Source organism: Bidens hawaiensis, unplaced genomic scaffold, assembly GCF_021521415.1.
Source record: "Bidens hawaiensis isolate Kalapana, Puna unplaced genomic scaffold, B.hawaiensis_p1.1 tig00030837_1, whole genome shotgun sequence".
Classification (NCBI taxonomy): domain Eukaryota; kingdom Viridiplantae; phylum Streptophyta; class Magnoliopsida; order Asterales; family Asteraceae; genus Bidens; species Bidens hawaiensis.
This window is the reverse complement of record NW_027495168.1, coordinates 14,887-34,871: the sequence shown is the minus strand read 5'-3', so window position 1 is coordinate 34,871 and position 19,985 is coordinate 14,887. Positions and strand designations below refer to the sequence as shown.

At 34.6% G+C, this 19,985-nt stretch overlaps 1 protein-coding gene across 1 annotated transcript; it reads right to left on the bottom strand.

Moving 5' to 3' along the window:
* Window positions 1-12,129: 12,129 nt before the first annotated feature.
* On the bottom strand, window positions 12,130-13,489 carry LOC143581237 (oxygen-evolving enhancer protein 3-2, chloroplastic-like). Its single transcript, XM_077064063.1, has 3 exons — window positions 13,123-13,489; window positions 12,387-12,682; window positions 12,130-12,283 (listed from the first exon to the last, which is right to left on the bottom strand). The coding sequence occupies exons 1-3, from the start codon at window positions 13,421-13,423 to the stop codon at window positions 12,185-12,187; spliced, it is 696 nt and encodes a 231-aa protein (XP_076920178.1). The 5' UTR covers window positions 13,424-13,489; the 3' UTR covers window positions 12,130-12,184.
* Window positions 13,490-19,985: the final 6,496 nt, after the last annotated feature.

The following is a 19,985-nucleotide window of genomic DNA, read 5'->3' as shown; positions in this document are numbered from 1 at the left end:
ACCCCATTGATGTCTTCACGTAAGTTTGTGTTGTGCACAAAGTTGTCGTAATTAACCGGTTCAGTATCGACCGAAAATGGTGGAAGATCATCAAAGTGGTCGTATTCATCCTCGTTAACGACATTATCAACACCAAGAATGCGTCGTTTACCTTGCAGTACAATGTGGTATCTTGTTTTGCTCGGGTCCTTGACATATAAAACTTGTGACACATGTCTGGCCATAACGAATGGTTCAGATTTATAGCCGTGAGTTGAAAGGTCGACAAGTGTAAAACCATATTTGTCAACTTGAACGCCTGTGCGGTTATTCACCCACTTACATTTGAACAAAGGAATTTTGAAATCATGATAGCCCAATTCCCATATTCCTTCTATAACACCGTAATAAGAATCTTTGGCGATTTTTATCAATGTATCACGATGTTGTCTGTTGAACTAGGTTGTTGATGCTATTATTGTAACTCCACTATTCTGCACCGCACTTTTGTTATCTTGATCACGGGTGTAAAATGTATAACCGTTAATGTCGTACCCTTGATAAGTATCAACTATAAAATCTGGACCTTGCCCTAACCTTTTTACGGTTTCATCAACATCAATTTCTTTTACCTTCCTTTTCATCCACTTCGATAACTCTTTGTTTTGAGTTTTTATGTACCATATATCATCCTTACCCGGGTGTGTCAACCGTAGCATTTGCATGTGTTCATTAACATATGGAGCAAGACATGTTATGTGTTTCAGGACCACTAAATGCGCATCATGTAAAAGTTCGTGACCTGGCGGGAATGTTTTGAAACCAGCCCCACCATGACCATCAAGTCGTCCTGAGTAACGAGTTTTAGGAATACCAACACTGTCAAGACCCTCCACATAGCCTGTAAAAAAACAATCTATTATATTGTAATTTAACACTTATAAATGTAATATAGTATTGATAGAATTACCTTGGCAGAACTCAATCACCTCTTCAGAAGTATACCCTTCAATAATGCTGCCCTCTGGTCGATGACGATTTCTTACATAACCTTTTAAGACACTCATATATCTTTTAAAAGGGTACATGTATCGTAGGAACACAGGACCACAAGCCTTAATCTCTTGTACGATATGAGATATTAAGTGAACCATTATATCAAAAAATGATGGTGAAAAATACATCTCTAGTTCACAAAGGGTAACATAAACGTCTTTTTGCCATTTATCCAGTTGTTCTACATCAATAACCTTTGAGTGAATGTTCTTAAAAAACAAACAGAGCTTTGTGATTGTGTGTCGGACGTTTTCTGGTAACACTCCATGAATTGCGATAGGAATCATATGTGTCATCAAAACATGGCAATCATGAGACTTCATTCCAATCAATTTACGGTCTTTCAATGACACTAATTTTTTAATGTTTGAAGAATAGGTTGATGGAACCTTAATATCATGTAAACATTGACAAAACTGTCTTTTTTCTTCTTTTTTTGTATTATAACAAGCATGTGGTAGATAAATACGGTCGCCTCTTTTTTCCGGGTGAAGCTCTTTACGTATATTTAGAAGTGCCATGTCTTTTCGAACCTCAATCCCATCTTTCGTTTTACCCTTAATATTTAATAATAAACCCATCAAGTTGTCGTAAATGTTTTTTTCTATATGCATAACATCTAGACAGTGTCCAACCTTTAAATCCTTTAAATCTCTCCAATAAGGTAAATTCCAAAAGATTGACCTTTTTTTTCAGATGGCTCCTTTCTCAACACGAGATCTTTTTCCCAGCACGGTATTTAAATTTTTAACTCGTGAAAATGCATTAGATCGTGTCTTCATCGTTCCGGTCTCGATATTTCCATCAAACTCAACCATTTTATTACTAAAAATGTGACCCTTCGGAAGGAATCTTCGATGCCCCATGTATACATGTTTTCCGCAATTTTTTAACCTTGTTGCACTTGTTTCATTTTCACAAACCTGACAAGCTTTCTTACCCTTCGTAGTGTATCCTGACAAGTTACCATATGCTGGAAAATCATTTATAGTACAGAAAATCATGGCATGCAATTGAAAATGTTCTTTCCCATACGCATCATATATGTTTACATCTGAATCCCAAAGGGTTTTTAAGTCATCAATCAACGGAGACAAGTACACGTCAATATTATTACCCGGCTGCCTCGGACCCTGAATCAACAATGACATCATAATGTATTTTCTTTTCATGCATAACCACGGTGGAAGATTGTAGATGCATAAAAAAACCGGCCATGTACTATAAATACTACTCATACCCCCGAAAGGATTGAACCCGTCTGAACTAAGACCAAACCGTATGTTTCTTGTCTCCTTCCCGAATTCAGGATACTTGTTATCAATTGTTCGCCATTGAGGTGAATCCGCAACATGTCTTAGTTTTCCGTCAATTATACGTTCATCCGAATGCCAACGCAATAATTTTGCTTCTTTTTCGTTTGAAAATAACCTTTTCAGTCTTGGTATTATAAGGAGATACCACAACATTTTAGCAGGCGGTCGTTTTTTTGCCACCTCATCATCATCAACTTCATCAGAATCTTTTTTCTGTTTATACCTCGATGCACCGCACACAACACATTTATGTTCATTTTCATATCGCTTTCTATACAAAATACAATTATTTGGACACACGTGTATTCTTTCAACTTCCAATCCCATCGGACACATAAGTTTTTTTGCTCGGTATGTCGAAATTGGTAATTCATTGTCTTCCGAAAGCATGCGATCATGCAAAAACACTAATAGTTCCGTGAAACTTTTATCGCTCCATCCGTTTTTTCGACTTTAAGTTACTCAAATTCAACACCGCATCAAGTTTATTAATTCTAGAACCAGTATATAACACTTTTTCTTCATCTTCAAATAGGTGTTGTAAATTTTCTATTTCAGCATCGCCCATATTAGTCTCCATATCATGTAACATCTCATTTAAATTGTCACTAGGGCCATTCAAGTGGCCATCATTCTCATCAAGGTTTGATGAGTCGTTGTTGTATGTACTATTAAGGTTTGATGCGTCGTTGTTGTATGTACCCTCGTTAGCGGTCGACGAAGTGCTAAAATCAGCTAATGATTCTCCATGTCTTGACAAACAGTCATATCTAGGCATAAAGCCATTTTCGAACAAATATGCCTCTATTTCAGTGACATCCTCAAAATATTGAAATGCCTGACATACGGAACAAGGACAACAAATTGATCGTTTTCTTTTTTTTACGCGATTTGCTTCAGCGGCACTAAGAAAACTTTGAACACCCGCTGCATAAATTTCGGATGTATGCGAAGCTTTGTACATCCAATCACGATTCATCTGGAAATAAAATATTCAAACAAGTGATGTAAATGTATTTCTCAACTATTAATTAATATATAGTAAACGAGCCGAGTCCGAGACGGGCTTTTTGAAATGGAGATCGAAACGAGCCGAGTTCAAGCTCGAGCGTCAAACTCGGGCATATATATATAATGCATACAAATAATCATAAATATATATATATATATATATAGTTATATAGAGAACAAAATATATACAATCACATACATGGGGTATGATCAAATATAAAAGCTTTTTTTATAACAATAGGAACCAGTAAGTTTATGACACATGACCCTAATAAATTATTTGGAAAAAAGTAATTTCGTATTTTAGTTTTGAAAAGACCTAATATCATGTAGTAAGATTAACTTTTCTCTAGATGCCAATTACGTATTTCCATATCTGTTCTTTCTTTTAAATTTATTTTTCAAAAATTAAATTCCAAGTTACACTAGATCTCATAATAACAATAATTACATAGAACTCATATAAAATTATAAATATAAATGACCATACATCATATAATTTCAACTATAGCACTTTCGGTTATAGTAACAACACTTACAATAAACACTCAAATTCCTATGAACCAACACACACAATAATTTCATACCAACACACATTGTATTGATCACGTATAAGAAAAAAAAGAATACATTAAATTCCAACACAATACAATTTCATACCAACACCCATTGTATTAAATCTAATTGCAAGCTATTATACATTATTTTATCCGTTCTCCCTTTTAAGATAACCATTGATAAAAATGAAAGAAAATGTTAATATATTAAAATGATAAAATTTCAACTTGATTTTAAATTAAAGTAGCAAACCGTAAATTAATTGTGGTGCGCTATTGTTGGGGATTATATGGGGGTTTCTTTATTAATTGAAAGTATGTATAGGTATACAAATATATACAAATTGTATATGGTGTAAGCTTGAGCTTGAGCCTTAACATAAGCTCATTTAATATATAAGACCGGGGCTTGAGCTTCACTTGTCGAGCTCGAGCCGGCTCGTGAGTCAAAATTAACAAGCCTATAATTTTTATAATATATGTATTGACCAACTGTTAATCAATATATAGTAAACGAGGTGAGCCCAGGGAGAGCTCGAGCTTTTAAAATAAAGATCTAAACGAGTCGAGCTCGAGCCTAGTCGAACTCGGGCTTGGCTCGTTTGCACCTCTACAAACACATATGTATATATATTATATACACACGAATAGGCATAAATATGTATATACACATATAGATAACAAAATATATGCACATACTTATAAACAAATCAACAATAAATGCAACAAAATTAAAATTTTCAATACCTTAATTAATTTGCTTGGTATTTGAATGATATATCTTGATCACTAGACAAATCAAACTTTATATCTGTATAGATCAAAAAATATATGACAATACATAAATGTATAAGTTAAAACTAAATTAACATGCCTTCAAGTTGAGTTACGTACATGATGTACGTGCAGGTTGGCTTTCAAGAAATAAAAAATAGAGAAGTTATTATATCATATATATATATATATATATATATATATATATATATATATATATATATATATATATATATATAAATATATAAGAGATAATAATTTGAAAGTTGCATAAGTTAATTGGAAGAAAAAAGAGATAACTAAGAATATTTAAGAGATAATATATAGTTTGAAATTAGTTGAACATTTGAATTATATTTGTTGGTGTTAATTGAACCGCATCTCTTTTGTTATCGGCTATCAAAAGATGCGGGTGTTACTTGACCGCATCTTTTGTCTTTGTGAACCGCACTTTTTATACTAATTTAGCTTAATAACCGTTTTTATGTCAAAAGGTGCGGTTGAATAGTTGAACCGCACCTTTTGTGTTTTGCCTATCACATCTTTTGCTCATTTTTGTAGTGGTGCATTTTTCAACTTTTTTTACAAAATTGCTACAAAAACATGTGGTTGTAAACTTCCTACAAAAACTATTCATAATGTTTATTAGATAATATTGTAGCAAAGTTTGAGCTTATTTTTTGTTAGAAATCTGTTGAAACTATTTGTCGTATGCAATTTGTAGGAAATTTTTATGAGAAAATGACTTGTTTTCTAGTAGTGTTTATGACATTTTTTTAAATAATTAAATCTATGGGGTACTAAAGCTATCAAGCCTAAAAGAATTCCATTCACCAAATACCAAGTAGTAATGGGCTAGTGTTGGGTAACGTAACGTTTCCCTTTAATTGGTCTGGTAGTGATTCATACCAAATACGTCGAAACTGTCTCCAACGAAAGAATGATCTTTAGGACGAGGTCCTCATTTTATCGAGACCAAATTATTCAGGTCTAAGAAATGAGTTAAAGAGTGTACAATGAAAATTAAGCGAAGCATTAAGCTAATTTTTTTTCTCATGTATAAGCTACAGATGTTACTGTAACACTCCGTTAACATAAAGTAATAAACGATGTCATAGTTGTTAAATGAATAAAAATGGATTTTAATGGACAGTGACGGAACCAGAACTTTTTAATTGGATGGTCGTAATAGAAATGCTTTTATTTTATTTTCGTTAATGTACACTAATCACCTTTTTTACTGTAGCAACCCATAGTTGTAAATGCGGGGGTCCCATAGCTTGAACCGTTGTAAAACGGCTTTATTTTTATAGCTTGCAAAAACATTTTTCTCAACATAACTCAATTTCCTCTCAAATTCTTTTTATCATTGATTTTCATTATAATTTAACGGATTTGAAGTATTCTTGGACCTGTTTTGGGTTCCTTACCAAAATACTTGTTTATAAGTGCATTTCTATGCAAAAATAATAGAAAATTTTGAGAAATTAAAACATATATGATATAATTGTATTCTAATTGGATGTTGTAATAGCAATTGTAAAACCATCAATTCAATTACTATACTGTTCGACAAACAATAAAACATTAAATACTTATTAATCAAAAAATATTTAACTTTTACTAACCTAGAAAATGACAAAGGTAATTAATAAACTTACTTCACTGAGAAATACTTTTCTTTGGGGGTAGAAGAGATGTGACAGCCAACTTTTCTTGAAAATATAAGATACACTTAATAAAAATTTAGGTTTTTAATTTGTATATTAGAGCATTCTCATCCAACCCCTTATATTATGTGAGGAGTATTTTTATAATTTAGAGAGTGATTCAGGGTGTTGTGAGTGAAAAGTTTTTAAATTTTAGAAAAAGTAGTGATTTTTCTGTATATTTGAAAAGTTACTGTTCATCCCTTATAATTTTTTAATATATTTTGAAAGTGGTTATGAGTGAATGAAAGAGAAAAGGAAATTATAAAATGTATAAAAAGTATTATTTAATTAAAATGGAGAGAGAAAATACAGTAAGTTTTAGTGTAATTTTTGGTTTAGAGATAAGGGATAGGATGAGAATGCTCTTAGGCCAAACTCGGTTTTCTTAAAAGGCCCACTATTTAACCCAATAATAAATATTACTATACAGTGGTTGCTTTGTCTTCTTTCTTTATCTCTGTTAATTCCCAAATCGTTAACTCGCCGAACTTCAGCTCTGGACTGTTACTCGCCGCCGTCGGAAAATATTTCTTCAAACTTTTTTTTCTTTAAACTTTAGGGTATGTTTGGTTGAAATGAATGGAATGAAGGGGAATGGAATGGGAGAAAGAATGGAATGGACAAAGGAATGAAATGGATCATTACCATTCCTTTGTCTTGTTTGGTTAACATATGAGAATGAAATAAACAATTAATTTATATAGTTTGTTATCCGAAAAAATTTTTAGGAATAAAATAGAAATAATAAAAATATTTCTATCCCAAAAAATATATATTAAAAAAAAACTAAAATAGTGACGGTGGTGGTAGCTTTGGAGATGAAAATGGTGGTGGCGGTGGCGACGGTGGTGGTGGTGGCGGTCAGGCCGCGGGGGTGGTGGTTGTGGTTGTGGTGGTCAAGCGATGGTAGCATTAGTAGTGATGGCGGTGGTAGGGTGGTGTTGATAGTGGTGGTGGCCAGGCAGTGATAGTGGTGGTGGCGGTTATGGTCGGGTGGCGACGGTGACAATGGTTCCGTGGTTATGGCGACGATGGTGGTGGTGGTAGCTTTGGTGGTAAGGTGGTGGTGGTGGAGGTGGTGATGGCGACGGTGGCGGTCAGGTGGTGGTGGCGGAGACAGTGGTGGCGACGGAGGTGGTGGTAGTGACGGTGGCGGTGGTGGTCAGATGATGGTGGTGGCTATGGTAGTGGTGGTGGTGGTGGCGATGGTTGTTAGATGATGGTGTTGTTAAGAAAGTAGGTTGAAGATGGAATGGAATGAAAAAAAAGAAGGGGGTGGGAATGAATGGTTTTGATGGAATGGGATTCCATGTGTAATGGATGATTCCATTCCATTGTGCAACCAAACACCTCTTATTTCATTCCCACGTAACGAATCATTCCATTCCGCCTGTTATTACTGCATAACAAACGCTACCTTAATGATTTTTGAAGCACAATCAAGAGGGTCAACTATATAACTTTTTCTGGCTTAGTACTCCGGTAACCTTAGAATTTGGCCGGCCGGAGGGTCAGCCGACCCTTCTAACCCTCCTGTAGTTCCGCCCCTGTTAATGGAGGTGAAGATAAAGGACAAGACAACTCATAATCATCGTTGAAAGTTGAAGGGCCAAAAACACCATTATTGCAAAGTAAATTTTAGAAATTTAACAAAGATGTTTATGATTTATTTGTATATCAAAATGTATACAATATGTTAGACTATGAGTAGTGGGCGATAAGTTGGTTGGTTTTTGGGCGACAAGGAGCTACAACAACCCCCCCCCCCCCTCTCCGGCGATAAGCGGGGGGGGGGGGGGGGGATTTAGATTTGTTGTCCGGATGTGTTATGAAAATAATAATAAAAAATTAAAAAGATGGCAACGAAGGTCTACAACACCACTACACCCCTAAAATTAAAATCGTCCATCTAATGATGTGGCACCACATATCAAAAATCTCTTTATTTTGTAACCCTTCACCACACATAGTCTTATGGATGTGCATGATGAGAATTAAATAGCTAAAAAAAGTCGTAAGAAGTTGAGGGGCCAGGACTAGCCAAATTACTAAGACTTAGTGCATGTCCAACACTACCATTTTATGAAACTTGACCCCACAAGCCACCAGACAACCATACAGGTCGTTTGATAATTGTTCACCTATAACACAATTTAGCAGCATGAGGTTTAGCCCATATGGGCTGTGACACGGGTCGTATGATTGGCATACCGAGTATCATACCTACATGTACATGTCGTATAATCGCATAAACAAACTCAAAGTTTTTGTCACTTGTCCTCTTCTAACTAATTGACAATTTCTACAAAAGCAAGGGCAAAATTTCAAATTTAAGACACTAATGTGCACTCTCTACAGAGAGAATCAAGATAGAGAAAGCGCGAGGAAAACCTCCTTGATTGATCATATTGTTTTAACATTCGTTCGAGTGTTGGAACGACGTTCAAGTTATACTTAGTGTGTCGGGAGTATAATGGGCACATTCGATCGTTAATATGAGAAACATCCAACAATTCAACAAATACTCTCGTATACTAGATTTTGAGAGAGAGAGAGAGCGCAGTTGGTGGAGGCCCACAAAAGACTATAGGAAAGGTAATAAAGAAGACCAGCGTCGAAAAGTATAACTTTTAAACCTAAGCCCAATATGTTATGTGTTGTAACATCCTAAGCGAATCCCACATCGGCCGTGGATAAGAGAGATTATTGGGTCATAAGTAAATGTCTCGCCTATAAATCACCAACGCGTTTTGGACTTAATGGTAGTGGACGAGAGGAGAGCTCCACAGTTAAGCGTGCTCAGGTGTGGGCTTATTGGTAGTGGACGAGATGAGCTCCACAGTTAAGCGTGCTCAGGTGGAACTAGTAGCAGGATGTGTGACCTCATGGGTCTCCACCTGGGCAACCAAAAACAAATCCATGAGCTCTTCGTAGACAAAACGAACAATATTGGTGGTACGAGGGGCCGGATGTTACGTAGTGTCCCATTATTAGTCTAACTAGTTTTAAAGCCCGTGTAATACATGTGATGATTTAAATAATTAATTTACAAATAAAGAAATGCATAATGCATATAAAAATGTATTACATCTATGATTGTATCATTATACATAAATTGATTTTATTTATATCACAAAATGATTTTTTTCAAAAAAAAACACGAACTTAATAAAAAAAATGCACGTGCAAAAACATACACAGGAACACTCCATCAATTGAAAATTTATTCTCATTATCATATAAGAATAATTGAAAGAAATTTGGTTATAAACCAATTTCAAAGAATAATTCTTATATAATAATAGTTTTGAGTTACACCATGAATTTTTTTTTAATAAGTTTGAGGGTCTTCTCAACTTTGTCAATTGAAAAAAAATATAACATGTTAACCCGTTCAATTTTGTGAATGTTTTGCTTCACTTAGACATAATTTTGTACGACATGCTTAACATACAACATTTTGTTACTATTCAAGAAAAAGTCAATGTTGATACAAATGTTTATATTTTGATAAAAGTTAAGAGCATTGAAAGGCCTAGAGGTGGCATGTCGGAAGTATTTGTTATTTGTTCTTAAATTTTAATAGTTATGAGAAAAATACTCAATATGCAAAATCCCGAATCTTTTGACTATTCCAAAAATGTTCTTAAAAATAAAGTCGAATCACATTTAAAAGTCTAACTTTCATGTTTTTATATTTTTAAGTCAAAACTTTGAACCCGTAGCAAGTTTGACGATAAATATATTTGCATTCTTAAATTTTTAAAAATATTCAGATTACCCATTTTTTACTCGTAACAAATTTAAGTCAAATGTAGTTAATTTGTACCAAACGATATATTTATCAACTTTTAACCTGTTACAATCAAATTTAAGTTCCACAAAAACCCGAAGCAATCATTGATAATAAAAAAACCCAAGAAACTAAATATGATAAACTTTATTATATTTGAAAGTGACTGGTATATACTATCATTACAATTAACACATATATGTATAGTATACTAAATTAACCGAAAAGATGAATAGATAGATTTAAATCATATGTTTATAATTTATAAATTTATATGATAATGTACAAAAAAAACAATAGATAAATAAATTTATTTTTAAAAAATGGATCAACTTTTAAGCATATATATAATATTAAATGATCAAAAAAATTACTTCGTAAATTGAAAGCATATTAGAGTTTTTTTTTTCATTCACAATCAACAATATACATAGTATAATATGTTAATGATAATATTTAAAATTATACTATTTTCAGTATTTAACAAACACAGTTTTTTGTTGATTTTTGGATTTCACCAAATATGTTGTGAAATATATTTTAATAATGTATTGTAGTATAATATGTAAATATTTATTTTTATAAAAATGTATAGTTATAAAATAAATAAACATTAAAGAAAAATGAATAATTTAATCATGTTTTAAATATAATATAAATGAAATGTAAAAGGAAAGTGAATAATTATTAATCTATGACATATATTAGTTATTAGTTTTTGAGGGAAAAACATTGTGAGGATTAACCACAAACTGACACGTGTCCCAGTTATTTTATTTTATTAGAATAGGTAGATATCTAGCTTATGAATACCCTTAATTGTGGAGTTACACTCTCATCAAAAAAACAATAAGCCCCGAAATCGTGTTGGTGATATTCGAGGCTGGTCGTTTCTTATGTCTATCATCTCTCCCTTGGACAAAAATATAATAGAATGGTGTATGATTTGTCTAAGGTGTTACAAACACCCCTCTCTCTTGATACTCAACATTCTCGATGACATTTTCCGCCACAATATAAACTAAACAAAACATAAAAATAGTGTCGCTGATGCCGTTGGTATAATTCTATCCCCAGTACCAACAATATTGTTCATGTTTTACCAGTACATCACCACTAGCTCAATGACAATTATATCATTTAACCAATAAACTCTACTAGGCTCGTAGTAAAATTTTTTAAGTTTTCTATTATTTTTTATTTTACTTTATTATTATGAATTGTTAAATTCTGGGTGTTACACTATACAACTTTCTTGATCTTCATAATGATCCTACAAAGTGTCTTGAATTGATTATGTTGTAATTAGTTTGAAATTTGATGGGTCATCAAATTGATATATGCTTATACCATATTCATGTACATAGATTTTATCCATTTACTTTCTCTTTATTGGCAATTTGGTCAATGTGATTCATGTCACCGCAAGCAAATAAATTGAGGTATAGTTTGCGCATAAGCATATGTTTACTTTCATTTTGTTGCACTCATCTTCTTCAAGAATCATCCAAATTGACTAATCCAACACTCTTGGTTTAATTTGGTGCAGATTGTCTTCTTAGTTAATTAGGACGCTCTCTTTTGGTCGCTGTATCGAATGATGAACATGTATCAATACTGCAATGAACTGAACGATACGGACAAGATTCCTGTGAATTTTACTAGTTACAATTTAAGTTCTTCCAAACTTTTAAAATTCTAAATGGTATTGGTTGTAACATAATTTCAACTTTTTTATACGAATCATATAGTATACCTAACCATGTACGCCACCAAACACAAGTGAATTCGGTTAACAAACTCTCCAAACGAGCTCTTATTTGTATTTTGTATAGAGGTGCTACGTTGCTGATGGTGGTATAGTGATGTATCATAATTAAGTTTGGTCTTTATTATGCTTAATTCACTTGAATAATCAAAGTTGTTGTCGATTGAAAAATTAACAACATATATTCATCACATTAACAAACAAACATCCAAGATTAGTTAACCTAGTTTCGCAAGAACATCATTAAGACTAGATACAGCTGCAGCATAACTCTTCTCCGCATCAGCCGGGCTTTTGATCTTTGCCGCGTGGTCCAGCTAATTCCAACAAAACAATGAAAAATGTCACTAGACTATACAACTTACAGAAATGTGTTTCTTTATATTTTTGATTATTGGATTAAGGAGGGTTAAAACTTACATCAGCAACATCTTGGAAAAGCTTTGCGGTGAGATCTTTGAGTTGTTTCTTCTCGTCCTTCGGCTTAGCGGCAATGATGGTATTGAGGTCGAAACGAAGGTATTCTGACTTCAAACGAAGATCGTTCTGGACATAAGGCCATGCCTTTTTGTCAATAAACTCTTTAACATTCACGATCTCTTTTGCTGATTCTTTTGCACGAGCTGCAGCCTCGGTGGGCGACAATGGCTGGAGGAAGAACCGGTTCTTTAACGGCAAGTCAAGGTCCCTTGCCTCATCCGAGTTTAAGGTTCCAGCTGTCAATAAACGTGTTTTCATTATAAGATCACTATCGTGAAACTTGTTTATTACATGGGATTTCCAATTAAAAGTTACATATAACAATAAAACAATGAAAAGTTAAGACTAGAATACTAATTTAGACAATTTATTATTCCATGGATTTCATATATAGTAATGGTCAATTTAAGTTAGGAAATATGTTATTTAAATAACAAATAAATAAAGTGTTCTCAAACTTATATAAACCATGTAATTACTATTAACAATGTATAGATATATATAAAATCAAAGAGAAAATGAAATTCAAACTGTTGAAATTGGAGTTCTATTTTTACTTTTTTATTTTATTTTTTTAAATTTCAACTCGTTTTATTTGAAAAAAAAGTAGTGTCTATATCGATATAGAAATAGAAGACAAACAAGCAACAAGTTGTGTCGTCTGTTGGAAACTTACGAAGTCCACCAGAGGGTGGTGGTGGTGGGCCGAGCTTGATGGGTTTAGCATCGGCAAGCACGGCCTGAACGAAGGAACCGGAGGCAACTCCAGTGGCAATGAGGCCCAACATAGCTCTACGGCTAGTTTCGGTTTCACCCTGTCCCTGTTGGGCTCTTACAACTAGCCCGGTTCGTGCAACACCAACACGGTTGTTCCCGGTTGTGGTTACACGGGTCGAGCCATTGAGCTGGAGACTACCTTCAAAGACAGATACAGAGGAACCACGTAGTCCGGCCATTGATGCAACAGTTTGAGCCATTTGTTGTGTCTAGTTACTTGTGTTTTTGCTACTCTTTGTTTGATAATTTTAAATGAAATGAAGAAAAGAATATGTGATTGTTTATTTGTTAACGCCTTATCTTTGAAACGCATTATTTTGGATATCTTGGATATGCTTTTGGCCAATGAAAGTTTGAATTTTTGGCAACATGGATGAGGTCTTATATGATTCCATTTGGATTTTGACACGTGGATTTCAAATGAAATAGTGTGTGCTGACAACACATGCAGTTAATAATAGTATAGTACTTTTAAAGCATTCACAACCGATCCCTATCTATAAATATAAAATTCTCCTAAAAATTAGGGTGATGTTAGAGACACCACCCAAAAATAAAAACACCCACCCACTATGCGGCTTATCGCCCGATCCGCCGAGGATCACCCTCTTTTGTTCTATTATGTCAACTGCTTTTGTCTTATTATATTTGTACCAAATACGCGGCTTAGTGGTCGATCCGCCGCTTATCGAGTACAAGTCAACATCGGCCGATCAAATCCGTCATAAATCGTACCTAATACGTCGAGGATCGATCGATCCGCCGCTGATCAAGACAATAATTTAATTTTGGCACACCCGTCTCCCTTTCTCTACATATATCATGAATTCCGGACATATATCATCGATTCTTTTTCTTAGTTGTGAAAATATTTGTTGTGAAAATATAGAAAGTATTTGTGTTTTGTGTTTGTTAAAATATAATGGACTTATATGATATTTTGTTTGGTGACGGGAACAACGAGCAGTCTGGTTACGCATACAACGATCAGCCGGAGCAGTCGGGCTTGCCAGATTTGAATGAACTTCCCGACTTGAACCATGAGCCGGGGTATGGAAATATCGAGCAGTACGACTTACCAAATCCTGACCAGGTTATTTTGTGTGTTTATATAGTACAACAGCGCGTTAGTTATTTTTTAAATATTATACGTTGTCTTGCCAGATATTTTTTATCAAGGGTATATCATATATGGAAGTAGTCACCCTTCGTGGCCGGAGGATAATAGGACATCGTCAAATACTTATGAGGCCAGAGTCGAGGAGTCTTATGGTCAGTCTTCGCAGCAGTTACATGTAGACGGTCTGTATTATGGAACCCAGAATTCTTACCAGTTACCTTTGGGAGAGCAACCATACATGGCAAGACCAGTCACGAGCAACGTCGTTGATGGAATTCAAGAGACTCACGGCGAAAGAGGCGATGACGATGTTAATGATGATGATGATGACGACGATGGTGATCGTTACATACGGGAGACGACATTTTCTTATGTAACTAATAATGTATTACCTTTTTTTTTAAAAAAAATTATTATTATTCTTTTTCAACACGTTACTAAATATTACTTTATTTACATTATTTGATATCAGTATTTTGAATCTGTTGCTGAGTTGGTGGATTGGGTTAAGAAGACAGGACATGAGCATGGTTGTGTTATCTCAGTCCAACGTTCAAGGGAGAGAAGTGTTGAACTTGTATGCAATCGAGGTGGGGAACCAAAACTCAAGGGAACGGTGAGGCATACCGGGAGTATTAAAAGGGGCTGTCCATTTAAACTTGTCGGGAGGTACCACGCGCTAGGTGGTTGTTGGAAGCTAGAGGTTGTCAACGAGACGCACAACCACGAACCTGTTTATTTTGAGGAGGGGCACCCGACACTAAGGCAACTGACTGACGAGGAAATTGATATGGTTGCGATGTTGCATAGGCAGGGTCTGAGGGCTGCTCAAATTAAGTCAGCCATAAAGAAAAGGTTTCCCGGTAACAAATGTATTACTAGGGATATATACAACGTCGTGAAGTTTATTGATGACCAAGATAAAATTGGTGAAACCCCCATGCAGGTACTTGTTTTCAGAATATTATTATTTTGTAAGTGTCTTTTTAATATATATTATTTAGAATATATATTGTTTTGTTTTATCATATATAAAATATATATATATACTCTGTAAGATTTAATAAGAATATTATTTATAATATCATTTTATTATAATAATGATGTTTAATAAGAATATTTATAATATTTATTAATTTTTTGTTAAACCCAACGTAGGTACTTGAAAACTTTCTTCAAACCCATGGGTTTACCTTTTACACATGGGAGAATCCTTCTACCAATAGGACGGAGAATGTTTTCTTTTGTCACGAGAAGTCGCATACCATGTGGCGTGCGTTCCCAGATTTGTTGCTGATTGACACGACGTACAACACCAACATGTACAAGTGGTCGTTCGTTCAGTTTGTTGGTGTGACGTCGACATCAAAGTCTTTCTGTATTGTGCACGCAGTTATCTTTAGGGAGCAAGAGTGTAACTTCACACGGGCCCTTGAACGCCTTAAAGACATGCTCGCCGACTGCAGGGAGCCGCGTGTCATCCTGACCGACAGGACCAAGCCTTGATGAATGCCTGTGAAACAGTCTTTCCCAATGCTACCAAAAACCTTTGTAGGTGACACATCATGCAGAACATACAGAGAAAACATAAGAGTCTTTTCCAGGATGATATGTCTAAATCATTCAATTACTGGTGGAAAGTACTGTATGAGTTGCCAACAAAATCTATGTACGACTACAACTGCGGTCACATGGAAGCAGCGTTAGGTGGACACGGCAGACGTGGTAAGTCTTTGTCCTTTATGTACACATGATTTTAGATTCTAGTTGTATATTGCCTAAATTGTTTTTTTTTTTATTATTTCTTTATAGAGGCTTGGTATTATATTCGCGACAACTGGTTGGTACCCTACAAAGAGAAGTTCGTGTCGTGCTGGATTGACGACCGACTAAACTTTGGCGAGCATACAACAAATAGAGTAGAGGGCCAGCACGCAAACTTGAAGAGATACCTTTCGGGGTCGAACAATTCGCTAGACTATATTGCGGCGTTTGCCCTTGAAATCGTGAATTCCCAAATGGAAGAAATCAGTACGACCCTTGAAGACTCCTGTGTTAGGATCAAGAAGTACCATCAGTTGACTTTGTTTCAAAAGCTACATAACAGGGTGTCACTTTTTGCTATCGCTAAACTTGACAAAGAGCTGACCTTACTTGACACATTGCTAGATACGGGGGCGGAGTGCGACCACCGGTTACAAACATCATGGGGCTTGCCGTGTGCTTGTAAGCTTAACTGGCACACTATTAACAATATACGCATTCCATTAAAAGACATAGAACCCTTTTGGAGGAAGCTCGATTTCAGTCATGCGTCTGTTGGACACGAAGAACTAGACTATGAAGCGGAACTGGAAGATGTGAAAAAACAAGTTCAGGACTAAACAACCGAATGCAAAAAAAGTCTATTCTCAAAGATAATGTATGTTCTTCCTGGGAAATCAAACAAGGAGGAGCCTGAGAAACGAGAGGACCATGGGGGCGTCCAAATCTAAACCAACAAGCCAAGAAAAGAGATAGCCTTAGACAGAGCTCGTACTCCCGTCCCCGTCAACTGATACCCACAGACACAGGTCGTACTCCCAATCCCCGTCAGCCGATCCCCACAGACACAGCTCCTACGCCCCCTCCCCGTCATTTGATCCCCACAAGCACAGCTCCTACGCTCCCTCCCCGTCATTTGATCCCCACAGACACAGCTCCTACGCCCCCTCCATGTCTTTTGATCCCCACAGACACAGCTCCTACGCCCCCTCTATGTCACAGTAACCAACACCAGAAGGCCCCACCCAATTGTTGTCGCGTTCCCAGTCTCAGTCACATGCCCGGTTTAAGATACCTAAACCACTGAAACGCTCATCTAAAAAGCATGAGACTCCAACCGACCTTAATTTTCCATTACTGCGTGACCATAAGGGCGTCCCAATCATAGAATGTTATAGGCACCTCATTCCCACCTGGGCATACCCGTTCATTTCAGGAATAAAAGATGTAAAGCCAGATGGTAATTGCGGTTTCAGAGCAATCGCTGTCGGCTTAGGCATGCGTCAACAGAACTGGAAGGAGGTCAGAGCAAGCATGAGGAATGAGATGGTCACTAACAAATCCTGGTGGAGCGAAAGGTTGAACTACGAGGTAACCGGTAATTATGACACGGTTCGTGATTCGCTGGACTACTCAACGTCTGCTTTATTCCAGCAAAAGAGTAGGTGGTTTAAGTTACCTGGGCACGGACACGTAGTGTCTCAGACGTATGACTGTGTTTTAATCAACCTCCATCTGACCTCCCGTGAGAGTTACTTCCCAATGAGAATGAGTTCGGAACCACTATCTCAGATTCCGGTAATAGTAGTGTTAAATGTTAAGGATAATCATTGGCTCAACATACAATTAAAAGGGAATTTCCCCGTGCCGTTACCAGCACGTCAATGGGAAGGATACGCCAACGAAGCGGCACACGAATGGAGGTCTTTGTACGAAGATCGTATAAAAGAGTATATGCAAATGAGGGAAACTTGGCGAGTGCAAACTGAAGAGGCAGTTTATTTAGGATGATTTGTATAATGTTTGTGTTATTAAATAAAAATAACTTGATAAAATATATAATTTTTAAAATAATATTAGTGTTTTTATAAATTTAAAAAAAATTATTTAAAAATATAAAACTTGATACTTAAAAATATAAAACATGATAAAATAATACTTTCGATAATATATTTTTATTATCTTACAAATATAAAACTTGATAAATATAGAATATATTTTTATTATGATGATAAAAAAATGTAAATTAAAAATAAATAAAAAATAGTACCAGTAATATTAAAATAATAATATATATCTTCAAAAGTAGATCGGATCCGCCGCTTAGTGGTCGATCCGCGACGGAGCGTGTTTAATTTTCGTAGATGTTAAATACCCACCAATTCTAACCGTTCAACTCGCCAAAAACACAAAAAAACGCTATCATCACCAGATTATACCACCAAAAACCACCACCACCACCAGAAAATAATTTTGAAAAGGTGACTGTGTAGATGTTATTTTAAAAACGTGAGTGATTGATTTACCATGAGGTTTCCTGTGTCAACAAAGATGGCATCGATGCCTGTATTGGGTTTCCTGTATCAACAAAGATGGCACCCATGGTAAATCGCGAGAGCTTCCATAACGGTACCTGTATAGGGTACCTTATTTAAAGTTATCCCGTGTATCCTAGCGGATTTGATAACCAGGTGGCTGGAGTGTTCCGACCAACAGAGATACGCGGGCTTAATGATTCTACCCCATTTTTAGTGGGCCAAAGAGATGCTGTGTTGATGCTATTTTTGGAGTGCTTATCCAGAAGAACTGATAATAAACGAGAAGATGATTAGGAATTAGTCGTTGTATAGAATTTGATGTAATATCCAGTTTAATTTACTATTGGTTTAATATATTTTTTAAACAAATATATTTGTTAATATGTTTATTTAAAACAATAAAACATGTTACAATATATAACTTTAAAATAATATATTTTTAAAAAGTTCTAATTTCGATATTTAAGGGAAACTTGGCAAGTCCCAACTGGCGAGGCAGTTTATTTAGGATGATTTGTAAAATGTTTGAGATACTATCAATAAAATGTTTGTGTTATCAACAAATTTTAAATAAAAATAACTTGATAAAATGTATAATTTAAAAATAATATATATTTTAAACAAATATATTTGATGATATATTTGTTTAAAAATATAAAACATGATAAAATGTATAACTTAAATATAATATATTTTTTAAAATAATATTTTCAAAAATAAATTTTAAATAAAAAATTATTTCAAAATATAAAACATGATATTTAAAAATATAAAACATGATAAAAAATCTAACTTATAAATAATTTATTTTTTAAAAAAATCTAACTTATAAAATATTAATTTTATGAAAAATTAAAAAATTTCATTAAAAAAACCTTAAATTAAAAAAAATATGACAGAACCATAAATATTAAAATAATAATAAATATCTTCAAAAAGTAGATCGGATCCGCTGCTTAGGGGGCGATCCGCGGGGGATTCTGCTATAAATCGGATCCGTGGCTTAGTGGTCGATACGCGGCTTATCGAATTTATTTTTGAAGATGTTAAATACCCACGGGTTCTAACCGTTCAAATCTCCAAAATCAAAATAAACGCTCAACCTTTCACTCAAAACATCCCTCAGATTATACCACCACCACCAGAAAATAATGACGGCGGGGTCCGAAAATAGCATCTACACAGCCATAATAATTCCGTTCAGAAATAGTGGTGGCTGTGTGAATGTTATTTTGGAGTCCGTTATTATAAAAAATAAAGGCCCAGATTAAACCATATGTTGGCGGAAAATAATGACAACAGAGTCCGAAAATAGTTTTTATGCAGCCATAATAATTTCGTTCTGAAATAGTGGTGGCTGCATAGATGTTATTTTGGAGTCCGTTATTATTACAAAATAGATTTTAAAAATATATATATAAATATATATTTATTAATAATATATATAAAATAGATTTTAAAAATATATATTTATTAATAATATATATATAATAGATTTTAAAAATATATATACATTAATAATATATATAAAATAGATTTTAAAAATATATATATTTCAAC

Bases quoted from the DNA above. Each gene is read 5' to 3' on its own strand.
- LOC143581237 (XM_077064063.1), bottom strand. From the start codon at position 13,423: ATGGCTCAAACTGTTGCATCAATGGCCGGACTACGTGGTTCCTCTGTA. The intron at 12,683-13,122 runs GTAAGTTTCCAA...GTTTATTGACAG, and splicing joins ACCACCCTCTGGTGGACTTC to CTGGAACCTTAAACTCGGAT. The intron at 12,284-12,386 runs GTAAGTTTTAAC...TGTTGGAATTAG, and splicing joins TTTTCCAAGATGTTGCTGAT to CTGGACCACGCGGCAAAGAT.